The 27,580-nt window shown below is 40.7% G+C and overlaps 1 protein-coding gene across 1 annotated transcript; it reads right to left on the reverse strand.

Annotated features, from left to right (window-relative positions):
* Positions 1 to 19,514: 19,514 nt before the first annotated feature.
* On the reverse strand, positions 19,515 to 26,568 carry TMEM17 (transmembrane protein 17). Its single transcript, XM_070429312.1, has 4 exons — positions 26,450 to 26,568; positions 22,918 to 23,021; positions 22,643 to 22,756; positions 19,515 to 21,366 (listed from the first exon to the last, which is right to left on the reverse strand). Exons 1-4 carry the CDS (start codon positions 26,547 to 26,549, stop codon positions 21,088 to 21,090), a joined length of 597 nt encoding a protein of 198 aa, XP_070285413.1. The 5' UTR covers positions 26,550 to 26,568; the 3' UTR covers positions 19,515 to 21,087.
* Between the last annotated feature and the right edge of the window lie 1,012 nt (positions 26,569 to 27,580).

The raw sequence follows: 27,580 nt of genomic DNA on the forward strand, positions 1-27,580 counted from the left end.
GGTTTCATCAGTCAGGATCCAGTGAGAGAGGCAGAACCATTTAGAGGTGTGTGTGTTGGGGGGGGGGGGGGAGGGGGGGGGATTTGGTCTTATGCAATTATGGAAGTTGGTTAAGAAGTCTCTGTATTGTCTTTGGGTCTAATGCTCCAAGTCCCCAGGGAAGATAGTTGGAAAGGGAAGGTGGGTGTAAAGTAGTGGAGAATAAGGACAAGCTGGAACCCACAAGCATGAGTTGGAACCCAAAAAGGACTGAAACCCATGTCACTTTCTGCCTCTGACTTGATGGTATGGATGTCCTATGGGAGATGCTGGCACCCTCCCTTACAAACCAAACACACACCTGGCCCAGGAGATGGAGGATCTGAAGAAGGTTCCAAGGGAAGGCAGAACTATTGTAGACTCACCTGCTGCCCCACACCAAGGTGAGCCAGCAGGTGACATATGTGAACTACAAAATAGCTGCTACTTCACTTCCATCTTCTAAATCTTCCCCAAGAATCTCTCTTAAAGCTCAATCTAATTATAAACATACAGGAATTCTGGGAAATGTAATTCGGCCTCGCCAAGTTGACACATTACAAAGTCACCATGTGTCCTAAACAAAATAATAGTAAATTATTGTTTGGCAGAAATATTAGCTACCATCTTTTGAACTGTGTTCCAGATTCTTTACATAAGTAGCTTCATTTAATCTCATAATAGCCCTGTGAGAAAGGTGTTCTATTCTCATTTTAAAGACGAGGAAACCAAGACTGAGAAGTTATAATGAGCACATTGTTATGGATCATTCAAGACTCCTCTTTTTTGTGAGGAACTCGATCCCTGCAGGTTGGGTATGAGTTATCCAGTCTACTCCTAGGCAAAGGGAAGAACATGTGACCCAAGCTGACCAATTAGAGCACTCTATTCTCTTACTTATAATGACTAGTCCATGAATGGTCATTGACTCAGGCCGGAGCAACCAGAGACTTTTCTAATAGGAAAGATAGGATCTTTGTCTCTTGTTGGCTTGTCAAGTTAAGTCTGGAACTTGGCTCTGGCAGTCATCTTTATCATATAGAACATGCTTATCTGAGGACAGAGAGGAAGATGTCATTTGGGCCCTTCCCCTCCACTTAACCATGTCTAAAGTTTGCTATACTCTTGAACCATCCATAAATTTCCTAATAAGCTAGTTTGGGTTGGGGTTTTATTGCCACCAAAAAAGACTAATAAACTAAATTGGTGACAAGAGAGGAGTACTGAAAATGAGAGAGCCTCAAATGTAGATTCCTTATATGTGGGGAGCAGGCCCTTGGCTTCACAGTACGGAAACCAATACATTTTCAATTTTTCTTAAGAAAATGTTACTTCCAACCAAGAGAGTATGTCTAATAAAAAGGTTAAATGACTGGCCCAAGGTTGCCCAGCCAGTAAGAGTAAGTGCTAGAACTCAAATATGGGACTTCTTGATTCCAAAGCCTCCACACTTACTCTCTGGGCCATACTACAGTTGCACCAATTTAGTCAGTGCATCTGAGATTACCAAGGGCTTTGTCTCTATAGCTTTTCAAAGATCCAATGGGCTGCTCAAAGGAAAGCCTGAGGTGAGCTTTTCTAATTCCCTTTGGAAACAAAGTAGACTGTGGAGCTAAGTGAAAATGGCCAAGTTTTGAGGTGTGATTTGGGATGACAGCCACCATGTGTATGAAGTATCAAAACAAAATCCTAAGGGATTCATGAAGCAACCCTTAATTGTGCCTATCATTTAAGTACTATATATTAAACTTGAACTGATCAAGGCAAATTGATGATTACGACAAAGTTCATTCTAGTTAATCCCCCAATACAAAATCCAGGATGTAGAATTACTATACTACTATTAACCAATGTCACTCCAAGACATTTAATTTAAAAGTTGTTATGCGCCCAGTCAGTGTGGCTCAGTGGTTGAGCATTGACCTATGAACCAGGAAGTCATGGTTTGATTTCCAATCAGGGAACATGCCCAGGTTGCAGGCTCGATCCCCAGTTGGGGGTGTTCAGGAGGCAGCAGATCGATGGTTCTGTCTCATTATTGACGTTTCTATCTCTCTCTCTCTCTCTCCCCCTTCCTCTCAAAAATGAATAAAAATATATTTTTTAAAAATTGCTATGCTATTTTAAAATCTTTCCCACATTTACATATTTGACAGTGTTTCCTTCTATTCTCTTCCAGTATCCAGCCCCCTTACAATTAGAGGTTCTTTATGACTAACTTATAAGCTTCCTGCTTTAGCTCTTCAAACAAGTGGGCAACACCTAGTCTTGACTCAACAGTTACTGTGGATTTAAAGCCTAGTCTCTCCTCACCTTTTCCCTTCCAGAGTTTGAGAAACATAGTCTTTATTGCCTCTTTCAAAGGTTCCGATTCCAATGATGTTGGCGGCACTTGTGCAGAGTATTTCCAGGGCTCCTCTCTCTACTGTAGCAGCATCTAATGGAACTTTTGCAGTGATGGAAATACTCTGTATCTGTGCGGTCCAAGACAGAAGCCACTAGCCACATGTGGCTCTTGAGCAGTCGAAATGTGGTTCGTGTGACTGAGGGACTGAATTCTAAATTTTGTTTATGTTTAATTAATTTAAATTTAAAAAGTCACACGTATCTAACTCTCCCATCAGGTACAGCACATACATGTTGTGGTCCTATTTCTGGCCTCCCAAGTATTATCCTTGTTCTTTAAAGACTTGTTGACTTTTGTTCAGTTTGTAGTCTACTAGAACCTTTTACTCTATATAACCTCTTTATAGTTTCCAGCTTCTGTTTGAATGCTTTGATCTTTTTTAATGTCTCTAAGTTTGTAATTATAACTACTGAAATCCCACTTTTATCCATTTCTCATATTTTTTAGAGTAGTTTGTCTTGACCAAAAAGGATAGTCACACTGTAACTGGTGTAGCTGGTGGAGAATTACACACACATTCCTTAGATGAGCAGAATGAGGAGGAAAAGAAGAGTGAGCAGTCATGATTTTGCTAACTGATTCATAATTTCTATTTCATCAGGGGCTTCCTATTGCTGCAAAAGTGGGGCAAAGATAATATTTACTTTCATGCTTCCCCCTGAAATCCTGCTTGCCTGATTTATATATATATATTGTTTTACTGCGATGTTTGGAAATATTATGTCAAACTGGACTTTCTGATTCTCAAAGGGAGGAAGTGAAGATTACAAAAATATTCATGAAATGGAAGTGGCTTGAAGGGTTTAATAGTGAATATGTTTGCTGCCACCACTTTCTCCTCTCCATTGCCCTTTCATTGTTTCATTGACCTGTGCTTCTGACCTTGCATTCCACGAGAGAAGAGTGGTACAAGGCTTTTACATAAAATGTGTTCTAAGATCCAAAATATCAGGGAGTAGATCTTTAATTTGATTAATTTAGTGTATCCTTTTAACTTTTTTTTTTAATCCTCACCTGAGTATATATTTCCATTGATTTTTTAGAGAGTGGAAGAGAGAGGGAAAGACAGAATTATCAGTGTGAGAGAAACACATCAATTGGTTGCCTCCTTCCTGCACAAGCCCTGAGCAGGACTGGGGAGGAGCCTGCCTGCAACCGAGGTACACGCCCTTGACTGGGAATCAAACCCAGGACCCTTCAGTCCGCAGGCCGATGTTCTATCCACTGAGCCAAACTGGTTAGGGCCTTTTAACCATTCTAATGCTCACAGTAAAATGCTGAAACCTGCTGAAAGTTGACTTTAGGAGATGACTGGCTATTTGCTCTCATTTTCTGGCACAGCCACACTATATTTGTCTCTGTGTTCAGCATCTGCCCAATCAGATGGTTCTCCTAGCAGCCCCAGCAATCCTGGCCTCTCACCCCTTTGCGCAGAGCCAGGGTCTCTCTGTGCCACTTCAAGTAGACTTGCACAAAATTAACCTTACGCAGTGAATGTTTCATTCTAAAAGCTGCACTTTTTTTGTATTTCCATTTTGGTAAGCAGACCAGCTGCTTTGCCAAATTTACCCTCAGCTAATTGCGGAGTTCAGTGTCCTGAAATGTGCCCTTGTTTGCTTAAAACCTGCTGATTTGCAAAAGAAGTTGTTCCAGGAATGTGGGTCAGAGTGGACACTCCTGTGGAAGCTGAATTGACTGGGAAAGAGCTGCTCAGGCCTGGCCCGGGTGTTGGGAGTGTGCAATCTGCAAGATGAGAGCACTCTCCAGGGCAGGATTTTCATTTTAATGATCAGGCTGCTGGAGGTGGGAGAGAGCTGGGGCCTGGGGACATGGACAAATATCAGTTTGGCTCTGATCCACCTTTGGAATCCCTCAAGCTTTTCATCTTGAGCAGGCTTTGGGGCAAGATTGAAATAAAATATTAATGCACAGCTGGAGGAAAATAATTTTTCAATTTTGCATTTGCTCTGCCTCTGTCCCTGGAGGCCCTCTGATGAGATGTATGTGAAGTAGGAATGATCTTCCAGCAAGAATAGGATAAAGATGAAGTTGCTCAGTTACTCTGCCCCCACCCCTAAGTCTGGAACCTGATGGCCAGCGGTGATGATCCTGGGGACTGGCCCCAGGCAGATCACAGGGCTCTAGCAAGGCCAGCTCCAGCTCCTGCTACCAGGGCAATGCGCAGACAACAGTCTGGAAGGGATTGAAAGGGTAGAGGGTATTACACAAGTAATACTTTCAATAATAAAGAATTATTTAAAAAATTGTTGAAAAAAAATGAAATAAAAGACATTTGGGGCCGAACCGGTTTGGCTCAGTGGATAGAGCGTCGACCTGCGGACTGGAGGGTCCCAGGTTCGATTCCGGTCAAGGGCATGTACCTGGGTTTCGGCCACATCCCCAGTGGGAGATGTGCAGGAGGCAGCTGATCGATGTTTCTAACTCTCTATCTCTCTTCCTTCCTCTCTGTAAAGAATCAATAAAATATATTTAAAAAAAAAAAAAAAAAAGACATTTGGGTCCTGGCCCTGGCCAGGTAGTCCAGCTGGTTGGGGAGTCATCCTGATACGTCAAGGTTGTGGGTTTGATCCCCCAGTCAGAGCACATGCAAGAATCAACCAAAGAATGCATAAATAAGTGGAACAACAAATCGATGTCTCTCTCTCTCAAAGCAATCAATAAAATAAACGAAGACCAAAAAAAAAAAAAAAAAAAAGAAGGTAGAGGGGACCCACAAGAGACAAAGTGGATGCAGCTCCAGTGGAGGGGCAACCATCAAGGGGAGGACCCTTCTGCCCAGCTTGGTGACGGTGGGGGTTTCCCACCTAACAGACGGGATGCATACCAAGCTTTTGTCATTTTTATCACATGCCCCTGCTCAGGGCTTCCTGGGGGCAGCTCCAGGCTGAGCTATGCCACTCCCTGGTTGGCTGTGTGCTCCTGCCAGCCCTGTCTCTTATTGGATGTGTTTTGCTGACCTACAAGGCAGACACACTGGGAGAGCAACTCGGTGTATTTCATTCAGCTCTCATAATCCATCTAGAACTTGTTTCAGTCCTTGGAAGTTTTGTAATTTTAATAATTGCATTAGTTTCCTATGGCTATGTAACATATCACCACCAACTAAGTGGCTTAAAACAGCACAAATGAATCTCACTGGGCTGAAATCAGGTGTCAGCAGGGCTGTGTTCCTTGCTGGAGGTTCTAGGAGAGAGTCTATTTTCTTACCTTTTGCATCTTCTAGAGGAGCTGCATTCTTTGGCTTATGCCTCCTTCCACCTTTAAAGCCAGCAAATGTCTTTCTCATATTACATCCCTCTGACACTCACTCTTCTGCTTCCCTCTTCCACATTTAAGGATGCTTCTGATGACACTGGGCCTACCTGGATAATCCAGGATAATTTCCCATATCTATATATAAAGAGCCAGGGTCCCTAACGTCCATAATGATCAAGGCTCCACCAAACACCGGAAGTCAGTGCTGGGTGCTCTGGTGACTCAGCACTGACTGAGGAGGGGGCTATGGATCAGGCCCAGAGAGAAGCCTGTAGAGAGAGAGGCAGGGTCTGATCCACAGCCTCTGTGGCAGCTGTTGATCAGCTGTTGTCTCTTTCTTTCTCTCGGGCTTCCATAGCAGCCACCCCTCTGCGGGCCTCTGGAGGGCGGGGGGGGGGGGGGGGGGGAGGGGGGGGGTGGGGGGGGCTGCTGATCAGCCCTGCCTCTTTGATCAGGCCCAGAGATAGGCCCAGAGATGCTGACTGGCATAGAAATTGACCAATCAGAACCAAATCTGGGTGAAGTGCCAGGAGCCAGTGGCTGCCTAGGAGGCAGAGCTTTTGATGCTGACTGGCATAGAAACTGACCAATCAGAACCAAATCTGGGTGAAGTGCCAGGAGCCAATGGCTGCCTAGGAGGTGGAACTTTTGACACTGACTGGCATAGAAACCGACAAATCAGAACCTAATCTGGGTGAACTACCAAGGCAGAACCTAAAGTGGGGGCTGAGGAGGGATTTTTAAGGGCAACAGCTGTTTGGTGTAAGGTATAAGAAAGTGGTTCAATTTTTTAATGACTGCTTTGGCTGTATAGTGCATATGGCTGGCTATCAGTCCAGATATAGGGATTATGTGTTTTTGTCTGCCAAGAGCATCCCCTCCTGTTGAAAAAGGCTCCCCCTGCCATTTAAGCAATCCTATCCTATATAATATATTTATACTAATAAAAGGGTAATATGCTAATTAGACCCGGTCGACCAGCCATCTTCCGGATGTCTGACTTCCTTCCAGACAAAGCCATGGTGGTGATCAGGCCAGCAGGGGAGGGCAGTTAGGGGCAACCAGTTTGGCAGGGGAGGGCACTTGGGGGCAAGATCAGGCTGGCAGGGGAGGTCAGTTGGGGGTGAGATCAGGCCATTAGGGGAGGGCAGTTAGGGTGATCAGGCAGGCAGAGGCAGTTGGGGGCGAAATCAGGCAGGCAGGCAAAGGCAGTTAGGTAGGCAGGTGAGCGGTTAGAAGCCAGCGGTTCCAGATTGCAAGAGGGATGTCCGACCGCCGGTTTAGGCCTGAACCGGCGGTCGGACATCCCCCAAGTGGTCCCCTATTGGCAAGGATGCAGGCTGGGCTGAGGGAACCCCTCCCCCCGTGCATGAATTTTGTGCATCGGGCCACTAGTATATATATAATTATTTCAGAGAAGAAGGGAGAGCGAGATAGAAACATCAATGATGAGAATCATTGATTGACTGCTCCTGCATGCCCCACACTGGGGATCAAGCCTGCAATCCTGGGCATGTGCCCTGGCTGGGAATTGAACCTGTGACCTTCTGGTTCATAGGTCAACACTCAGTCACTGAGCCACACCGCCAGGCTAACCTTCCTCTTTTAAAATCAGCTGAGTAGTAACCTTAATTCCATCTGGAAATTTAACTCCCCATTGCCATATAATCCAACACATTCACAGGTTGCAGGGATTGAGATGTGGACATCTTTGAGGAACCATTGTTAATAATGAGCACTCACCTTTCTCCAAGTCTTTTTACAGAACTCATTTGGCCCTAAAAATGCCTATGAGATAGGTGGTGGTGGTGGTGGTGGGTGGCGGGGGGGAATGAATGTTTTTAATAGATGAGGAAGCTGAAGGAAGAGTCAGAAAACCAAAGTAAACAAAACTTGCACAGATCTTACCGAGTTTACTTTGAAATAGGGGCTAGAACATGATTAAGATACAGGTCACAGTATTCAGTTCATTTCCAGGCCATACTCGAGATGACAATGCATATTAAAGGGAAAGGGGATGGAGAAAGCATGGCCTTGTGTGGCCAGCTGTCCGAACTGAATCACATTTTGTGCTCACAGGAATTTGGTCTGGTGGTGATGTTTTCTCTTCCCGGGTCTAAGATTCTCTGTTTTTAAAGCCACCCAAGTAGCTTTGAAATTGAACAAGATGATAGTTTTAACACAGATGGCTACTGTATAGAGGTCTGACCCTAATGCAAAGCTATTTGTATTTATTAAAGTGAATGCCACAGAAAGATGCCGAGTGGAGGATAAAACCATGGCCCCAGTACTGACCTTTTTGATTCTTTGTAACAAGCAATCAACATATAAACAAACTTTTATTGGGTAACTAATGAGCTTTTTGAAAAAGAATTGGAAAACCCGTGATATTTATTTAGGGCAGCGGTTCTCAACCTGTGGGTCGCGACCCCTTTGGCGGTCGAACGACCCTTTCCCAGGGTCCCCTAAGACCATCCTGCATATCAGATATTTACATTCCGATTCATAACAGTAGTAACATTACAGTTATGAAGTAGCGATGAAAATAATTTTATGGTTGGGGGTCACAACATGAGGAACTGTATTTAAAGGGCCAGAAGGTTGAGAGCCACTGATTTAGGGCAATCCTAAAAGCAACTAGCAAGGTGGAACTCTGACTGCTGGCCCACGATTGCCATCCACATATATCAAACCCAATTATGCAGTTCTAGAAGCTAAACTCCCTTTGCAGTTTCACTAGGAAGCTCAGGAATTGAATCCTGAATCTAGGGAAATCAAGGAAGAAAGAAATAGTCCCCAACCAATGAAGAGGCTGGATTTAAACGTTTACTCGGAGCTCCTGCTGGCTGGCACTCCCTCTCTGTTTTATTTACTTATTTTTGTTTTTGTTTTTGTTTTTGGAGTGGAATGAAACACTTCCCCAGCCTTAGTACAATTTCTCTGCTCAGAGACCAGATTTAAAAACAACAAAACACGCACACATACACACACCCTTTTGGGGTGTTTGGCTATCTTTTAGTCAATAATACAGGGACTTATACTGTTAAGTCAGGTATTAAACTTGAAAGCAATGTGCCTTTTACAAATGGACACCTTTACCAGGTGACTGAGGTTGGCAGGTACATCACACATGCTCCCTGAGGCTTGAAAATAGTAAATATACCCAGCAGTGGCCCTGTCATCTCAGAAAGCAATTATGGTAAAACACTCCTAGGGCGGGTTTGCCCCAAGGGCAAGTGGTGACTTTGAATCATCGAGCTCCAAAGCTTGGCTGTATCAAATAGTTAAAGTGAAAAGGGAAGGAATGTTTTGGTTGGAGAGTCCCAACACAGTTTCCAGCATATTTTCCATTTGCCTGACTTTGCTCTTGGCCCTGAGTGGGGTAGAAGGTGGAGTTTTTTCTACTGGAATCATGAAAATCTCTTTACTGGCATGTGTGCATTCAGATCTGCTCTGGATATTGCTCATGTATTTACTGCAGCTGTGTTTGCTGTGAGCAATTGTTTTTGTCGTTAGTGAGGATCACATTGACTTGTGACTGCCTCTCCCCTGCAATCGGAGTGGGCATTTTCGTAAGGGGCTTGATTATTCTTTTATTTTTGTTGTGTCTTTTTCACTCCTCATTCCATGTGTTGATTTGGGCTTGTTTGCAAAAGGAGGAAATATTTGGCTCATTCCATCTCACAGAGTAAAATCCGCAGCTTACTGGGGGCTGTTTTTGTAACCTAGAAGACAAGTTTTCAAAAGAAATTTGGCAAGCCGTAGGTGTTATCAAGATTTTGTGTGATATGGAGTCACACAACACCAGCCCAAGTGCACGTGTGCCTCACCCTTAACTCTGTTTTTAAAAGAAATTTAAAAATCAAAGCAAAACAAAACAAAAAAACCTCCATCAAAATGTTATGAGGCAACATTTGAGTTTCACAGGCTTCAAATCAATGAAATCCAGAACCAATGAGATCTTTTTATTTCTGTAGGAGCTAATATTGATTTCAAAATATATTTATTCTGATATTTTAAAAAATTATAAATGCCGAGGTGTAATCACTGAGGAAGATCTGGCCACTTCTCGTATTTTAAAGATTATAATTTAGAAACACTGAGTTTTAGACTCAGAGGATTCAAGAAGTTATGAGTTTGTAGAAAATGTTTCTTATTTTTAAGTTTAATAACCAGACCCTTTACTAAGAGAGACAGAAAAGTATGTGGGTATCTTAACTGGCACAGACTGCCAATGAGTCAAGGTGCCTCTCTTTGAATCCTTTTCTGACCACTTCATATGAATGATTATTTTTCTCCTTTGTCAGCATCTCTTGAGAGCTGAGCCTAGCCCCAAAGAGTTGAGCCTAGAGCTCTGTTTGTACTTTATTTAGTTTGCATATAGTTTGCAGGAATTTTGCTTTATTCTAAGGAAGGAGATAGAAAAAGAGAGTGTGTATGTGTGTATGTCAGGCTGCTTTAAAAGCCCCACTGTTTCCTGGCTCCAACATGGCTCATGAGAGAGAGAGATAGAGAGAGAGAGAGAGAGAGAGAGAGAGAGAGAGAAAACATCAATGTGAAGAGATGTATGGATTGGTTGCTTCCTGCACATGCCACAACTGGAGTCGGGGATCGAACCTGCAGTCCAGGTACGTGCCCTTGACCAGAATCAAACCGGAGACCCTTCAATCTATCCACTGAGTCAAACTGGCCAGGGTTTGAGCAGTATCTTACTCATCCTAGAACCCCTTGTCTATCAAACAATAGAACTTCATTCTCTAGAACTGAACGGTGTGGTAAAGCTTTAATCAGACACACCTCAATTTGAATTTCAGTTCTGCCAATTACAGGCTATGTGATCTTGGTTAACTTATTAGACCTCTCTGACACTCAATTTTTCTCATTTGTAAAATGGAAAATGGTGTTATTATAGAGGCCGGGTGCACGAATTCGTGCATGGGTGCGGTCCTGAGGGGGGTTGGAGGGGGGCTGGGATTCAATTGGCTCTCTGGGTGGGCGGTGGGACGCCCTTGCTGGCCCAGGATCCAGCTCCATCCCGCTAACATTCGCGCCGGTTGTCGGGAGCCACCTGGCGGCCGCTTTTATATTGTTTCTTCCTTGCGGAGTGTCTAGGGAGGGGAAGTGGCCATGGTGACCGAGGCCAACTTCCAGGAGGCCGGCAGTGCTGTCAGGATTGTGCCGGCAGCACTGGTCCATCAGTGCCTGGCTCGTTCTCCAGAGATTGGACCTGCAGGCCTACTGAGGGAGTGAGTGACTGCTGTTGGGCTGGTGGGCCGCCGGGACAGGTTGGTCAGCTGAGCGGAGCTCCTGCTGTGGGAGCGCACTGACCACCAGGGGGCAGCTTCTGTGTTGAGCTTCTGCCCCCTGGTGGTCAGTGCATGTCATAGCGACTGGTTGTTCCAGTCGTTCTCGTCATTCAGTCACTTAGGTTTTTATATATGTACTAGAGGCCCAGTGCACAAAATTTGTGCACAGAGGGGAGGTCCCCTCAGCCCATCCTGCACCCTCTCCAATCTGGGCCCAAGGATTGGGCCTAAACTGGCAGTCGGACATCCCTCTCACAATCCTGGACCACTGGCTCCTAATTGCTCACCTGCCTGCCTGGTCACCCCTAACTGCCCCCCTTCCCCACCAACCTGATCACCCCTCACTGCCTCTGTATGCCGGCCTGGTTGCCAATAACTACCCCCTCCCTGCTGGCCTGGTCACCCCCAACTGCCCCCCCTGCTGGCCTGGTCACCCCCAACTGCCTCCCGGCTGGCCCAGTTGCCCCACGCAGCCTGCTGTTCAGTCATTTGGTCGTCCCTCACTAACCCCCCTGCTGGCCAGGTCATAGGCAGCATCTTGTGAGGGCATGAGGGTTAATTTGCATATTACCTCTTTATTATATAGGAGATATATATATATATATATATATATATATATATATATATAATTACATTAATATACTATAATAACAATACAATTATTGTAATTCCTTGGAGGAGTAAATAAAATAGCACAATGAAAAGTACCTGGCTTTGCCCTAACCAGTTTGGCTCAGTGAATAGAGCGTCGGCCTGCAGACTCAAGGGTCCCAGGTTCGGTTCCGGTCAAGGGCATGTACCTTGGTTGCGGGCATATCCCCAGTAGGGAATGTGCAGGAGGCAGCTGATCGATGTCTCTCTCTCATCGATGTTTCTAACTCTCTATCCCTCTCCCTTCCTCTCTGTAAAAAATTAATAAAATATATTTTTAAAAAAAGAAAAAAAAAAGTATCTGGCTTTTCATAAGGACCTATCTCAAAAATGGCAATCCTTTAAATTCGTCTACCAAAGGGTTTCCCCACTAAAAAATTTAATCAAATATACATCTCTTTATCTGCTGGAAAAGCCAAGGACCAAACTGTTAGACCCACATAGAACAACACCAAAGTAATGAGCTGAGACAATTTACCTAAGTCACTTCCCTACAGCAGCAATGACTTCTAAAGACCTTTACAACCGCAAGGTCATCACTGCTTAAAAGAAAAGGGGAGGGAGGGGAGAACTTGGATGTAACCCATTCTAGTGGAAATGTCCCTAATGGATATCTATTAGCTTGTTATAAACATCCTTGTAATAGTATCCAATTTCCTTCTATCGAATTTTGCTTTACAAGCAACCTCTGCAGTTATAACTTGATCTCCCAAATGGAAGGGCAAGCCTATACCTGTGCCCAGTGCGCAGGGTTCTCAGACCACATACAGCTCCTATTATACACAGACTTACTAAAGTCTCTTATCAGTTTAGATGGGAGTTATCAAAATACCTGCCTAATTAAGCCAGAAAGTCAAGTTTTTGGGCCCAAAAGGAACAAAGTTAGTTTAAAGACTTAGAAGGAATTACCTGGCCCAGAAATTTCAGAATATAAAATTATAATAAGAATATTTACCACTTATAAATGTTTATTTTGTTATGCTTATCTCATTTAATTCCTAAACCAGCAGTCGGACATCCCCTGAGGGGTCCCAGATTGGAGAGGTGCAGGCTGGGCTGAGGGATAACCCCCTCCAGTGCACAAATTTCATGCATCCGGCCTCTAATCTTTTATATAAGAGACTGATATTCTGACACCAGTCTTTCCAGCTCACCTCAAGCCCTTCTCTACACACCTTATATTTTATCGCATCAAACTACTTTTGGTTTTGTTCAGGCCTTATATTTTCAAATGTCTATACCTTTGCCCATGCTGTCCCAGCTGTCTGAAAGACTATCCTACCCCCTAGACAGGATCCCTCATTGTCTTCATATTTTACATAGCTCTGTTGCAATATTATCATAAGACATATGCTCGACCTTGGCTAGAAGGGCAGGGACTCAATTCTATTTATCTTTTTGTCCTGGAGTATCAAAACATAGTGGATGGCCTATTGTTGGAGCTAACTAAATCAAGTTTATTTTGCAGAACAAAATCATAGCATACTAAAAATATAAAGCATGAACAACATATCCTTTGCTGCTTTGCTTTTAAATGACTGATCAATCAACAGTTAACACTTTCCTGCCTTCCTTAGTAAAGGTTTATTGACTATAGGGAGCTCTAGTTTTTAGAACAGAAAAAAAATTGGACTCTTACTAGTGCTCATGTTTTTTAGGAAAGCTATTGAAGCAAAGTTCTAAACTTCCACTGTCTCTAGTGATCATTTTAGTATTTCTAGGTACTAATGAACAAGTATGTATAAAATAAATATTAAATATGTACATCAAACTTTTAAATTTTGAAATTTGAACTTGAATTTAAATATCAAACATTTTTCTCTTTTGAGCTACAATACTGAATAGTGTATCCAATCTGTTTTTGATTGGAATATAAATAACTCAATCAGAAACTAAAAACCTTTAAAAATATTTTTCTTGATTTCAGAGAAAGGAAGGGAAAGGGAGAGAAAAACATCAATGATGAGAGAGAATCATTGACTGGTTGCCTCCTGCACACCCCCAGGCATGTGCCCTCACCAGGAATCAAACCCTGGGTCAATGCTCAACCACTGAGCCACACTGGCCAGGCAAGAACTGAAAACCTTTAAAGATGAATTCATAATACTACTTTCCTATCAGCCAAATATAGTGCTATTAGAATTCTGAAAAATTAAAAGATAAGACCATTTTGGTTGATTATTGTGTTTTTTTTTTTAAATTCTACATTTTTAATGTAGCCAAGTACAAAACACTTAGGTCTATGGACTGATGAAGGACAACTAGCTGTGATATATACATTGTGATTGTCATGCATCTTGATAAGTTAATAAGCCCTTTCTAGATAAGAGTGTTGCTGTGCAACATGCTTAGGTTGAGCATGTACATAAGATGCATTTCAAGTGTCTGGTTTTTCATAGAATGAATATATATATATATATATATATATATATATATATATATATATATTTCATCCTTTCTCTGGTATCTTGTTTTTAAGAGTTCTATACTTTCTTGACTTTGGTTAAAATGATTACACATCAATGCCTGGACTCATTTTAAGAAAGAGGTAAATCTATGTGAGCACCAAGATAAATTTAAATGTGATTACACCTGTGTTTAAACACATTTTTCCAGGGGCTGAATGTTTTTAAATGCTTAAACACGGTGGGGTGGTGGGGTGGTGGGGTGTTGTGGTACTGTGATACTGGTGGTGGTAGTGGTGTAGATTTTTAGAATGATTTTCATAATTAAATGTTTTGTTTTGTTTTTTTTTCTTGACTTAAACTCCCCAAATTGTCTTTTAAACCTAGGATATATATATATATATCCATAACAAGTTAGTGTTAATTACACTTATTAAACACAGCATTTAAGTCTTCTGATAAGCCTTTTTTAGAACTAAAATCTAACATTTTATATTGTAACAAATTTATGGGGTATTCTGCTTGCCTCATTGTTTTCTGCTTCCATGCCTATTTTGCTATGCAGAAGCTTTATGTCCATTTACTTTCTGAGCCATTTAAGACCAAACCAAATTATTCCTTCAGCACATTTTAAACAATCCCTTAAAGACTTCTTTTTCTTGGCTATGTTTCCAATCTTGGCTTATCACTATAATATTTCATGCTCCATGCTTCTGAAAAAATTCAATATTCAAGAACAAAGTAATCCAGAGCTTTACTTCATTTCAGTCTTTTATGTCCTAGGGCTGTCCCAACTCAACGACCCAGTTTTTATTGTGTCACATCTCTCTGTTGCTGTGACCAGCCTGCCTAATCCTTTTCCCTCCCTTATCAGTTTTCCCTTAATTCAAAAATCTTTTTCTTTTTTTTTTTTTTTAAATTCTTTGCACTTCTCCTTTAGCAGCTTTTAGCTTTTTTTTTTTTTTTCTTCCTTGGGAGACTCGGTGTTCCTGTGGTAGCTACACAGAAACAAAGACGAATGGGTAACTGAGGTCCATAAGTCTGTCCTTATCAAACTTTGTATTATACTATCTTTAGAATTGTAGGTGGTGAGTGGCAGAAAGTGGATGTTACAATTTGGCACTGTGGATCAAGGGTCCTTACAAATGTTCATAGCCTATGATCTAGCAAGTTTGCTAGCTTATTCATGAAAAAGAATCATCTAAGATATGGAAAAAGCTTTATGTGTGAGATATACATTATAATGTTATGTATAAAAGCAAAAGAAGAAACAACACAAATGCCCAACAATAGGAGAGAAGTTAAATTACGGCCTATCTACCTGGTGGAATATTGTGCAATCATTCAAGATGATGGTTGTGTGACTATGTAGAAAGATGGATAAATATTTATAATGTTCTTAGAAAAACAGGATACAAAATTGTAAGTGCCAATGATCACAACTATGTTTTTAAAAAGCATTTATAGCCCGGCCGGTGGTTGAGCGTCAACGTATGAACCAGGAGGGTTTGATTCCCTGTCAGGGCACATGCCCAGGTTGTGGGTGCGATCCCGAGTGTGTGGTGTGGCGTGCAGGGAGCAGCCGATCGATGATTCTCTCTCATCATTGATGTTTCTCTCTATCCCTCTTCCTTCCTCTCTGAAATCAATAAAAATATATATTTTTAAAAAGCATTTATAAAGCAAAAACTGCAAGGAAACATGGCATTTGCTAATAGTTGTTCTTTTAAGGTGGTGGAATTACAGATTTCTGTTCTTTACTCTCAAAATCTTGATTCAATTTCTTTTAAAATTTAAGTTTTTAAAAACTATCATCTTAACTGATGTAAAGTAAGAATAATTTAGGTAGGTTGTGTTAAATAAAATGTATAAAAGACTATTTTAGACAGAGCTCTATTTAAGTCTAATAACCTAACAATTCGAGGGAGTGTTCCATAAGACGTCATTTTGTTTACCATTGTGTGTAATCCCCAAAAGAGTGAGTTGGGAAAAAACGTTTGCTACTTATTTTAAAATGTAAAATAAAAAATTTTTTGAAACTTTAATATGTCCTACTTAAATTTATTTTACTGCCACTGACTTTATCTAGGCCAGCGTGTTCTGTTTGAAGTTACTGCATCAAGTTCTTCCTCTAGTCCAACACTTTGAATCTGTTTTCCACACTGTCCTCAGAGAGAGATCTTTCTGAAATCTAAATCTGTTTGTGACATTTCAATGTTTAAACTACTCAGGGATTCAGAAAATTAAAATCTTTAGCATAGCTTACTAGCTCCTCCTAAGCTTCTCTACCTTATTTTGTGCCCTTTCTACTCATGCACCTTCCCACCAGGCCTTACCAAACTACATGTAATACCTGAAACAGTACTCGGTCACTATTATTTCTGTCTCTTAATACTGAAATTAACACTTAATAGCCACTCATTCTCCAAATCTCAAGTGGTACTTTGTTTAGGAAGGCTTCCCAGATTCCTCATCTTTCAGAAGTCTCTTCTCTGTAATCCTACAGTGCCCTCATCACACTGTGCTATCAATGATTTGCTTATCTGCCTTTTCCACCAGGCATTAAACTTTCATTATTGTGTGGACAGGCAAGTTCCAGTGTGTATGGGTTTATTTAATTACATTTATTGGGATGACATTGGTTAATAAGATCATATAGGTTTCCAGTGTACTATTTCTATGACACATGATCTGTATATTGCATTGTGTGCCCACGACCCAAAGTCAAATCATCTTCCATCATCACATATTTGGCCTCCTTTACCTTTTACTATCTCTCCACCCCCTTCCCTCTGGTAACTACCATACTGTTGTCTGTGTCTACGAGTTACATTTTTATATCCACCTAAGAGTGAAATCATATGGTTCTTAGCCTTTTCTGACTGACTTATTTCATTTAGTATATTTTCAAGGTCCATCCACGTTGTCCCAAATGGCAGTATTCATCTTTTCTTATTGCTGAGTAGTATTCCATATGTATCACATCTTCTTGATCCAATCCACTATCAAAGGACACTGGTTCTCTTCATGTCTTGGCCACTGTGAATAATGCTGCAATGAACATATGTGTTTAACTGTACCCTCATCTTCCATGCCTCCTCCCTGTGCTCTGACAATGAGAGGAATAGTGTATACAACTGATGAAGACGAAGGGCCTAATCCTGAACACTTAAGAGCTAGGAACAAAGAGGGGAGATATGCTGGGAGCCAAGGTACTTCTCAGGTAGAAACTCATTCAATGCATCTCTCTGATGAAGTCAGACTTTTCTATTTTGTCTTAAGATTGTCTTACAAATATCTTACCTTCCACACGGGAGCATATCTTATTTGTCTGTACCCTCCACTATTCCTTGCACATACTAGACATTCAAACATGTTAAAATCCAATTTAAAAAGATTTACAGAAATTTACATCTACTTTCTGATGAGAGAGACTCTGGAAGAAAAACGTGAAACACACGATATTCGTGAAGCTCAACATCCTAACTAGAAATGTTCAGAACAGTGTTATGAAGCCCTGGAGAGAAAGATGTAATAGATTTAAGGATAAACAAACTTATTGAAATAAAATAATGGACTCCCTAAATTCCAAATGTGCTGGCATGTAAATATCTTCTCAACCTCAATTTACCTATGCTTACATAGGTATATTCCAATAGCAAATATTGGTTAAGCCTAACACAAAATCATGGTTTTACCGTTTGGATGAAAAACAAATGACTTTGTCATGTTCTTAGTCGACTTTCTTAATATCTTTTACCCCACCCTTATTATGTCAGTATTTTAAGCAATATTGTTATTATAGCAAAGACATTTTTGGAGAACTTTAATAAGCCAAATTTATTTTTCCAAAATTTTTAGAGTCTTTGAAATTTTTTGACTCCAGTATTTTAGCTATTAATCTCTTACTCCTAAATTAAAGTTTAAATGTGTCAAAGTCTCCACTATTTAAAACAAAACTTTGGAAACAATTGTTAAAAAGTCTTTTTTGATTACCCCCTTAGTTTATCTGTTAAGTAAATTTAGTGTTCTTATTTTACATTTTTTTTTATAGATTCACCCATCTATTCCTATCTGAAAACAAATCCAGAGAAATGTAAGTTCTCAAAAACTTTCCACACAGAATTCTACTTTGAATTTCAAGTTATTGGAGTACACCTAGTGACTACTTTGGTATGAGGAAAAGGTTAATCAACCAGTGCATGTGGAAGACTGTGTGTGTGTGTGTGTGTGTGTGTGCATGTCTTTGAATTGTGTAATAAAAAAACACAGAAATAAAATTAGCATAAGTAGTTTTGTCGGGTGTACTTAAGAGTGGGAAGTGAAAACATTTTCAAAACGTAAGCAACATAAGAATAAATAATGCAAAGCATAGAAAACCTAAGATGAGTATGAATTACAGAGAAGGGAAATTGGGAAAAAAATAATTTTTAATGTAGCTATAACTATTTCTCAGTATAAAGCCACATTTTTTTTATAGTAAAGAAGACGATTATTATATTTGTCCTTCCTTATCTCAAGTTTTGCTTTCTGCAGTTTCAATTATCCATGGTCAACCATAGACTGAAAATACTAAATGAAAAATTCCAGAAATAAGTCCATGAGTTTTAACTTGTGCCCTGCTCTTAACAGCATGATGAAATCTCGTGCTGTCCTCCTCTGTCCTGCCTGGGATGTGAATCATACCTCTGTCCAGCGTCTCCACATGGTAGATACTACCCGCTTCATTAGTCAGTTATCAGATCAACTAATATTGTGGCATTTTGTTCAAGTATCCCTTATTTTACTTAATTAATGGCCCCAGAGTGCAAAAGTAGTGATGTTGACAATTAAGCTATGACAGAGAAGCCATGAGTGTTTTCAAGTGAAAAGGAGAGTACAGTACAATGTTTTGAGAGGCCACATTTGCATAACTTTTATTACAGTATATTGTTGTAATTGTTCTATTTTATTATCAGTTATTGCTAATCTCTTCCTATGCCTAATTTATAAACTTTATCATATACATATGATAAAGGGGATAAGGGGAGACTACTGTATATCCATTAAGACAATCCTATACTCAGTTAAAAATAATGTTCAGATACACTCAAACAATTTTGCTCTTACCTGAATTTCCTTAAATATGTTTTTCTTATTAGCAAGGGAACATGCTTATTAAGATCATGAGTTTAGTCCCTTTGGTCACCTTAGCTCTCGCTATGGATTAATAGGCACCCTGGTTTTCAAATCAGCCCTCATATGAATTTATTGGGTATGAAGCAGTTCTTCAGTGAATAATGATATAGTAGATGAGATCACAAGGATTAATGTGCTTAGTATAGTGCCTACTACATAGAAGCTCTCTACTATCTATTTTTTCTCCTTCCATCCTTTGCAACTCCGTATAAAAATAAAACCATGCCCAAAAGAACTGCACAAGACAAGCATGATTTATTATAAATATTTTATAATTTATTGTTAAAGACATTTAGAACACCACCACCACCACCATAAATACTGAACATGGTTTTATGAAAGTTACAATTTTATTATAAAGATATTTCCTAAATACCATGATAATCCACTTGTTTCCTTCTTAACCTCATGATAGCAGCTGAGATTAGGTTATAATTTAACCCTAGTAGACATGAAAATGTGTCCTGGTTTACAAATATAGTCTAACACGCCAGAATATTGATAAGGATTTCCACATGCTCCAGATGAACTGCCAAGATATGGATAGCTGAGGCATCTCAGAGGGAAGGGGGTGGGTGGGAGGAGATTAACCAAAGACTTTATATGCATATATACATTACCTATGTACACAGATAATAGGGTGGTGAAGGCCAGGTAGGGAGGCAATGAGGGATAAAAAGGGGGGCATCTGTAATACTCTCAACAATAAAGATTAAAAAAAAACAAGTTTAAAAGAAATATACACATTTCTAACTAGAAATGTTAAAGGTACTAACTAGAAATATCACAGTAAAGCTGGTAAACTGTGACCACCAACACTGAAGTCTACACACCTGAGAGAGCCAACAACAATAGAAAAATTAAGATATTTGGCATCAGGTGGACATCATCTAGGATTTAGGGTTGACTTACTGTTTTCATACTGTAGAGCAGGGGTCCTCAAACTACGGCCCACGGGCCACGTGCAAATACAAATATTGTATTTGTTCCCGTTTTGTTTTTTTACTTCAAAATAAGATATGTGCAGTGTGCATAGGAATTTGTTCATAGTTTTTTTTTTTAACTATAGTTCGGCCCTCCAACGGTCTGAGGGACAGTGAACTGGCCCCCTGTTTAAAAAGTTTGAGGACCCCTGCTGTAGAGTCTATTACTGCCCCAACCTTTGTGAGAGGGTTAACTTGAAACAGGCAGATAGGGCAGGGGTCCAGGGGAAACAAAGGCAGGTGGAACACAGGCAGGGGCAGACTTGGCAGTTTGAGCAGCCTAACCACAGGAACCAACCAAGCAGAAATAATAAAATGTTTTTGGACTCAAAGCGGGAGGCCTGGGAAAACAAGGGAGGGCACAGTCACAAGGTGTACGAACCCATAGAAACAGAAAAAATTCAGCATAGGAACAGAGAAAGAACCCATAGAAACGGGGAAAGTTCAGGCCCATTGCTGGGCACAAACTACTGAGGGAATCAATCAGGTGACGACACAGGTAGACGTAGAGCAGGCTTGTAGCAAATATATACCCTGGACTACAAGGCTTTAACGGGCAGCCCACTATTGGTTCCCCTCCCCTTGCGGGGAGTCTGAATCTGCTTGTAATAAATTTTCCACACTTTTGCTAATCTTCTGGCCCGCAGAGCTCATTCTTGGGCATCGAAAGACACAACCCCGGGAAAACACCTTGGCTCACACCTCGGCTCACCGTTCCCGGTTATCACTTGGACTTTCCGACCTTGAAGAGTATACAATTCCAAACACTCGCTTTGTCCTTTTTCTCACGCTACATCTCGGATGTTTTCCTAACTCACAGTCTTCTAGAATGAGCTTTCAGATTTTCACTACACAGCACTGGGTCAAATCTCTTCTAAACAGGATCTCATTGTTCTCATGCCTCCTTTATTCGCAGAGAGCCGGTCAAAGTCTTGGAGGTGGAAACGAGTTGCCAACTGATTTACCATTTTCCTCAAGGTAAGAAATGCTGAAACAACTTGGAAAGTAAGGAACATAGTGAAGACAATGTGTATCGCTTTTTCCAAGGGCAGACTTGTTAGGCCTTCATTAAAGAGCAAGAAAAGAATTAAAGGCAACTGCAATAGAAGGCTCAAAAGCCAAAAGCCAGCTAATTCAGGAACCTGAAACGACACACATTGAAAGTAATCGGATCAGTAAAGTATACTCTTTAGTTTATACAGATAAACAAAATACAGCAAATACTTAGCACTACTGTGAACCTGTCCTCAGAGAACTTACAGTCTAGATTAGAAGAGAAAACTAATTTATGTGACAACCCTAAAATACTACACCTTAGTGAATAATTAAATGTGTCACTTAGAAATATAGACTAAATGCTACAAGAAGTAAGATAAGAGAGTGATCAGAGTAGGTGAAAGAATTCAGGATGTAGGCTTTTAAAGCTGGGTAGGAGGAGGAAGAGGCAAGAAGGTAATTAAGCAAAGATGTGGGATGAGCATGACTGAGAATCAATATGTCAGCCTGGAATAGATGTTTAGTTTAGGAAATAGCAAGAAACACAGTGAGATAGGCTGGGTGGGACCTAATTATGAAGGGCCTTTTAGGAATCTTTAGGCATTATCCCTAAGCTCTGGTAACTACCTGTAAATGCTTAGGTAGCTTGATGATTCAGAAAACATGTGCCCAGCATAGGAAATGAGTTTATAATTTCTCCTCATTTTCTTTTTAATCCTCACCTGAGGATATGTTTTTATTGATTTTTAGAGGGAGAATAAGCGAGAGAGAGAGAGAAAGAGAGAGAGAGAGAGAGAAACATTGATGTGAGCGAGAAACATCAATCAGTTTCCAACCAGGGATTAAACCCACAACCTAGGTATGTGTCCTCACCAGGAATCGAACCCACAACTTTTTGATGCACGGGATGACACTCTAACCAACTGAGCCACTCTGGCCAGGGCCCCCACTTTCTTATTCAGGATCCAAATGAACATGTTTAATTGACCGAGTATTTTCAAGACTGTGAGAAGAGGGAAAATGGTCAATTCTTAAGTGCTTACTATGTTCAGGTATTTTATATAAATTACTAGAGGCCCAGTGCACGAATTCGTGCACAGGTAGGGTCCGGCTGGCCCGTCAAACTCCCGGTCTAGGGGACAATTTGCATATTAGCCTTTTATTATATAAGGATTTCATTTAATTCCAACCAACTTGTGAAGTAAATATTTTCCCCATTTTATTTATTTATTTATCTATTTATTTTCCCCATTTTACATATGAGATTAAGTAAACAGACCACAGTGACAAAAGAAGTAACCTTGGAACCAGGCCTTAGCTATAGGTCTTCGTTCCTTCCACCACAGAGCACTGCCCTTTCCTTGCTATGGAAACCTCATTGCATTTACGTGTAGCACTGAAAGAAAGGAAAGGAGAGCCTACCTTTTCCTGGAGGTTACCCATGTAGCCCAGATACAGCCTGATAGCTTCAATTAAGGTTATGAGGATGATAACAGTGACCACAATGAATTTGTAGTAATCAGGCAAAATTGGATACTAAAGAAAACAAAAATAAACATGTTTGTAAAATCTCACATATAACAAAAATGACCTGAGATAGAAATAAAATATTAAGAACTTGGATTTTATTGGCAATGTAACAATGCCAAGGGATGAGCAGAAAAGGCCTTAGCAGAAGCATTAAAGTTTAGACTTACTTTTATTCGAAGCATCATAATGCTGCTCACCCACCAAAGTGGGAAAAAGTAAGCATTAAAATAAAGTGACATCTGCAATGCTAAACTGGAAACCACTTCATTATCTACAATAGAAACAGGGAGAAAAGGGACAAACTCTTATTCCTGGTCTATGCCCTATAAATCCTTTAGTTCCTTAGAATAACTATCATATTGGCTCAACAAAACTACAAATGTTAAGCATCTTTATAATCATTGCCAGTACAAGGAAATATTCACCATCATATTATTTAGTTCATATATTGGTTACTTGGGGGTTTGTTTCAATTTTTTCAATTACTTTAGCATTTTGCCATTACAGTCTACTTTTTGCACACTATTGGTATAGACTAAATGTAGACTATCAATATAAATCCTACTGAGACACAATAATTATTATTGCCAACTTTGTAGAGTCTATGTAAAGAGCTCATAAAATAAACACATAAACAACATAAAACTACTCTCTCACAAATATCATACAAAAAAGCATCTCCCCAAATTATAATTAGACACACCCCTTTTCAGCATACCCTAATCCCACCCATTCATTAATACCCAATTAAATGCCACTTTTCTATAAATTTTTTTCTTGATTATATTCCCCAACTCCAGTAGATATCTTGTTCCTTTGTAGGTATTTATCACTCTAACCTGTGTACAGGAGTGTTAGCAAACAACCATACTTCCCTCACTTAAGACAGTCTGGTGTACTGAAGAGATCGTGAGCTTTGGAGTCCAAATAAACCCCGAATTCCCAAAACTCCCCAGTAACTCTGGCTGCCAGACTTGAGATAAGTTATTTGACCTCTTTGACTGTCAATTTCTTCATCTGAAAAATGGTAACATTAAAGTTATCTCACAGATTGCTTGTGAGGATGAGAGAGAATATAAATTATTTCACTCTAGCACTCGGCCTGGCCCATAGGAGGCACTCAATAAATGTATGTTCCCTTTCCTTTTCTTTCACTGATGTACAGGCTCAATGTAAACACAGACCACATTCTACCCACTTTTGAGATCCCCAGAGAACCTAGCATCTTACTTTAAACTGGTAAATATCAAATACACATAAGCAGAATGAATTATGAAAACATTGTTATAAGGACATTGTCAGCGTAGCTATTTGTAGTACATGAGTTTCATTTATATAAGGCTGATTACATAATATTTTGCTTCTGTGTAAGGGAGAAGGGTCCTAAATTAAGAATTTTTAAAAAACTGAGCCCTACATTTGCATCCTAAATTTATAAAACAGGAACAGACACATATTTAGAAATCAATTGCTCTAAATGTAAGAATTTACAAAGGCTCTAAAATAAATTTCTTAGAAACAGATTGGTTTTTTTTTCTCCACAATCCAGTATTTTATACTTGTCGTTTAATAATAATTTTAAAATATAAGGAATAATCATGGTCTCACAGCACGGTGTTCTTTAGCTCCAAGAATATACCTGATTATGATCTACTTTTTAAATATGTTTGTTTTTCTTAAATTGATTTTAGAGTGAGAGGAAGGGAGAGAGATAGAGAAACATCAATTGGCTGCCTCCTCCATGCTCCCTACTGGGGATCTAGGGATGTACCCTGACCAGGAATCGAACTGGTGACTTCTTGGTTTATGGGTTGACCATTAACCACTGAGCAGCACCAGCTGGGTTGATCTACTTTTTAAAATCATTATTATGATGTACTTTGCTGGCACCTATTTATTAATTTACCACTGATAAAGGGATGAATTCTTAAAATCTGTTAAATCTAGGATTTTTTTTCATAATAATAATGCACCTCTTGGTCAGCTATGGACATGGTAATGATATACACTTGTAATTACAGTACAAATAAACCTACTCCAGATCCACAAAGAAAATGTGGAAAAATAATGATAAATTAGTTAGGCTGAAAATTTTAATATCTTTAGAGCAGAAACTGTAGTCAAATTTTGCAAAGAAGTTTTTGTTAAAAATTTTTGTACAATAACATTTTAAGAGTTGTGCTATTTCTGTATTTCAGCAGATCAAACTTATAATCATGCAACTGAAAATCAAGTTAATATGTAAATGAATGTTGAAAGCACAGACATGAATTTACTAAATTTTGCAAAAGTACAAGTTGAGTTCTGTAAATAGAATTCAAATTAAAACATATATAATATAAATGAGGGATAGGCAAACCACCAGCCAGCTGTCTGGTTTTGTATAGCAAGTGAGCTTTTTCACATTTTTAAATGGTTGGGGGGAAAAAAATCAAAGAATAATATTTTTTGACACTGAAAATCTTATGCAATTCAAATTTCGGTATCCACAAATAAAGTTTTATTGGAACACTGCCATGTCCACCCAATTACCATTATCTATAGCTGTCACAGAGATTTACCACGTACAAGTCTAAAACATTTACTACCTAGCCCTTTACAGAAAATGTCTGCTGACCCCGATACCTTGCATCATCAGATTCTAGAGCCTGGTAAGCCTTAGCTTTAGAAATCAGAAAAGTAAAAACCTAATTTTTCACACTATGTTTTCTGCTGTACATCCTAAATTAGGGGGGGACAGGCAAGTAACGAAGTTGAAAAATGCAACTATGGAAACTGACTTTACTTTTCTCTGACCCTTTAAAAAATTCCTAAACCAAGAAAGAGGAAAAGATTTCTATTTCCTGCAGAGTTCAGGGATAAAAATGTATGGATCTGGTTGACCGTATGTTGTCTATCATCATGATTTAAGAAGGGGAAACTGGAGGAAACCGGGTTATTACTTGTTGTCAGGTTGCATGAGGTAGCATCATGGCATTTTGTTAGCAGATTTGGTGAGAGTCATATATAGGAGAGGGGGGGCAGGAGAGGGGAGGGTAAGGCAGGGGAGGGGAGGGGAGGGATGAGGGGAGGGTAAGAGAGGGGAGGGGAGGGGAGGGGGTAGGGAAGGGGAGGGGATGGTAAGAGAGGGGAGGGGAGGGGAGGGCAGGGAAGCATGCTAGCTAGTGTGGCCACTGTCACTCGGGAGTGGATAGCGGTTTAAAACGACTCATTAAAAAAACTTCTTTCCATCTCTTCCGCCAGAAAACCACCTTGTGGTGGAACGTGCTTGTTCTGCTAGGAAAGTTGTAAAGGAAAACATATTTTACGGGGTGGAGGTGGGTGTGAGGAGTGGGAAGAGGCGATTCCCGCCATCCAGGCTGAAAAAGCCAGGGCCGCCTCCACCAGGGCGCAGGACCCGGCCTGTGCTGCGAAGGCGGCTTTCTTGCATTCATGTTTTCCTTTGAGGAAGGCCAGCTCCACCTCAGCTGCCCTGCTGGGAACTCGCGGGCCAGGCCTCAGCACGATCAGCCTGGCACCAGCGCCATCAGGGACCGGAGCCGTCCCAGCCCAGCTCTCGCCCGGCCTCTCCTCCAAGGCGCTCCGCACTGCGGCGCCCGCTGAAGGCGAAACCGCCATTTTGGGTCCTGGCAACATCCGCGCTCCAAACCCGCTGGTCCTCGGCGGCCACACTCCCGGCGGTGGGCCTCGGCCACTCACCCGGACCTTCGCTGTACTCGGGCTCGGTCCGGTTGGAGTCCCTGAACATGGTCCGACTGAAGTTTCCCAGCCGCTGGCGGACCGGCTCCGGCAGCTCCATGGCCTGGTTTCTGCACCTCTTACGGCTGGGCGTGCGGTTCCCAAGGCAACCGGGGGCGCCGGGGCTCAGGCGCGCAGCCGCACTGCGCAGCCCGCAGGGCGCGAGTTGTGAGCTTGGGGCCTGGAAGGAAGGGAGGGTTTGGGGAAAAGCCCGTTCCTGCTGAGAGCCTTGGCCGGATGCAATAGGGTAGATTCCTTCGTCCTGTTGTAAGCCCCGATATCTCAAAAACAAGTAGAAATAATAATAAATGACCTGGGTTTGGATTGTGATAGAAGGATCCCTCACGCCTTGCTAGGAGATGCAACCTTTCTGGAAGGAAGTAGAGAACGAATGCAGAGCTTACAAAATGTTCAAGACCCAGTAGCTCCTATTCTAGGGCTACATGTGTGTAATATATAATATTCTAATCATATATAATAGTAAGTGTTCCTAGAAAAGTGTATATATATTCACTATGTATGTGTAATGTGTGTGTGTATATATACATACACATATACATTTGATGGAATACATTGCTGCAGCTTTTAAAAAACATGCTTGCAATGAATATTTGATAAGGATTGATTTCAAGTAAAAATAAAAAACAAAACTAAATAGAAATAAGCCTAATTTAGCAAAATGTGCGTGTAAATATGTGGGGAGCAGAAAGGGAGGTGGTAGCACAAGTAGGTTTTGGGTGATTTAAATTTTTCAAAACATTTTTGTATTTTTCAGCTTCCTCTCAAGATGTATTGTTATTATTATTATTTTTAAAAATCTAGTTAAGTCTAATATACTTTTCAATCTGTGTTTGGGAATCCATGTATGAGAAGGGCTGACAAGTTATATGGTGGCAGGTCAGTACCCCTAAACCCAGTGTTATTCAAGCGTCTACTGTACATGCAGAAAAGGGCAAAAACTGAATTTACAGGGTAAGCAGCACCCAGATCAAGAAACGAAACCCTACCTGCACATCCAGAAGCTCCCCCTTCCTGTCCCCTTAGTCACTAAACCCCCACTTCTGACCTTTCCTGACCTCTAACAGCAGTTTT

This window comes from Myotis yumanensis, unplaced genomic scaffold (genome assembly GCF_028538775.1).
Source record: "Myotis yumanensis isolate MYYU_CA2020_CCGP unplaced genomic scaffold, mMyoYum1.0.hap1 SCAF_11, whole genome shotgun sequence".
Taxonomy (NCBI): domain Eukaryota; kingdom Metazoa; phylum Chordata; class Mammalia; order Chiroptera; family Vespertilionidae; genus Myotis; species Myotis yumanensis.

Coding starts and splice junctions, on each gene's coding strand:
- TMEM17 (XM_070429312.1), bottom strand. CDS start 26,549: ATGGAGCTGCCGGAGCCGGTCCGCCAGCGGCTGGGAAACTTCAGTCGG. Junction 23,022..26,449: donor CGAGTACAGCGAAGGTCCGG/GTGAGTGGCCGA, acceptor TTTCTATTGTAG/ATAATGAAGTGGTTTCCAGT. Junction 22,757..22,917: donor TTATGATGCTTCGAATAAAA/GTAAGTCTAAAC, acceptor TGTTTTCTTTAG/TATCCAATTTTGCCTGATTA.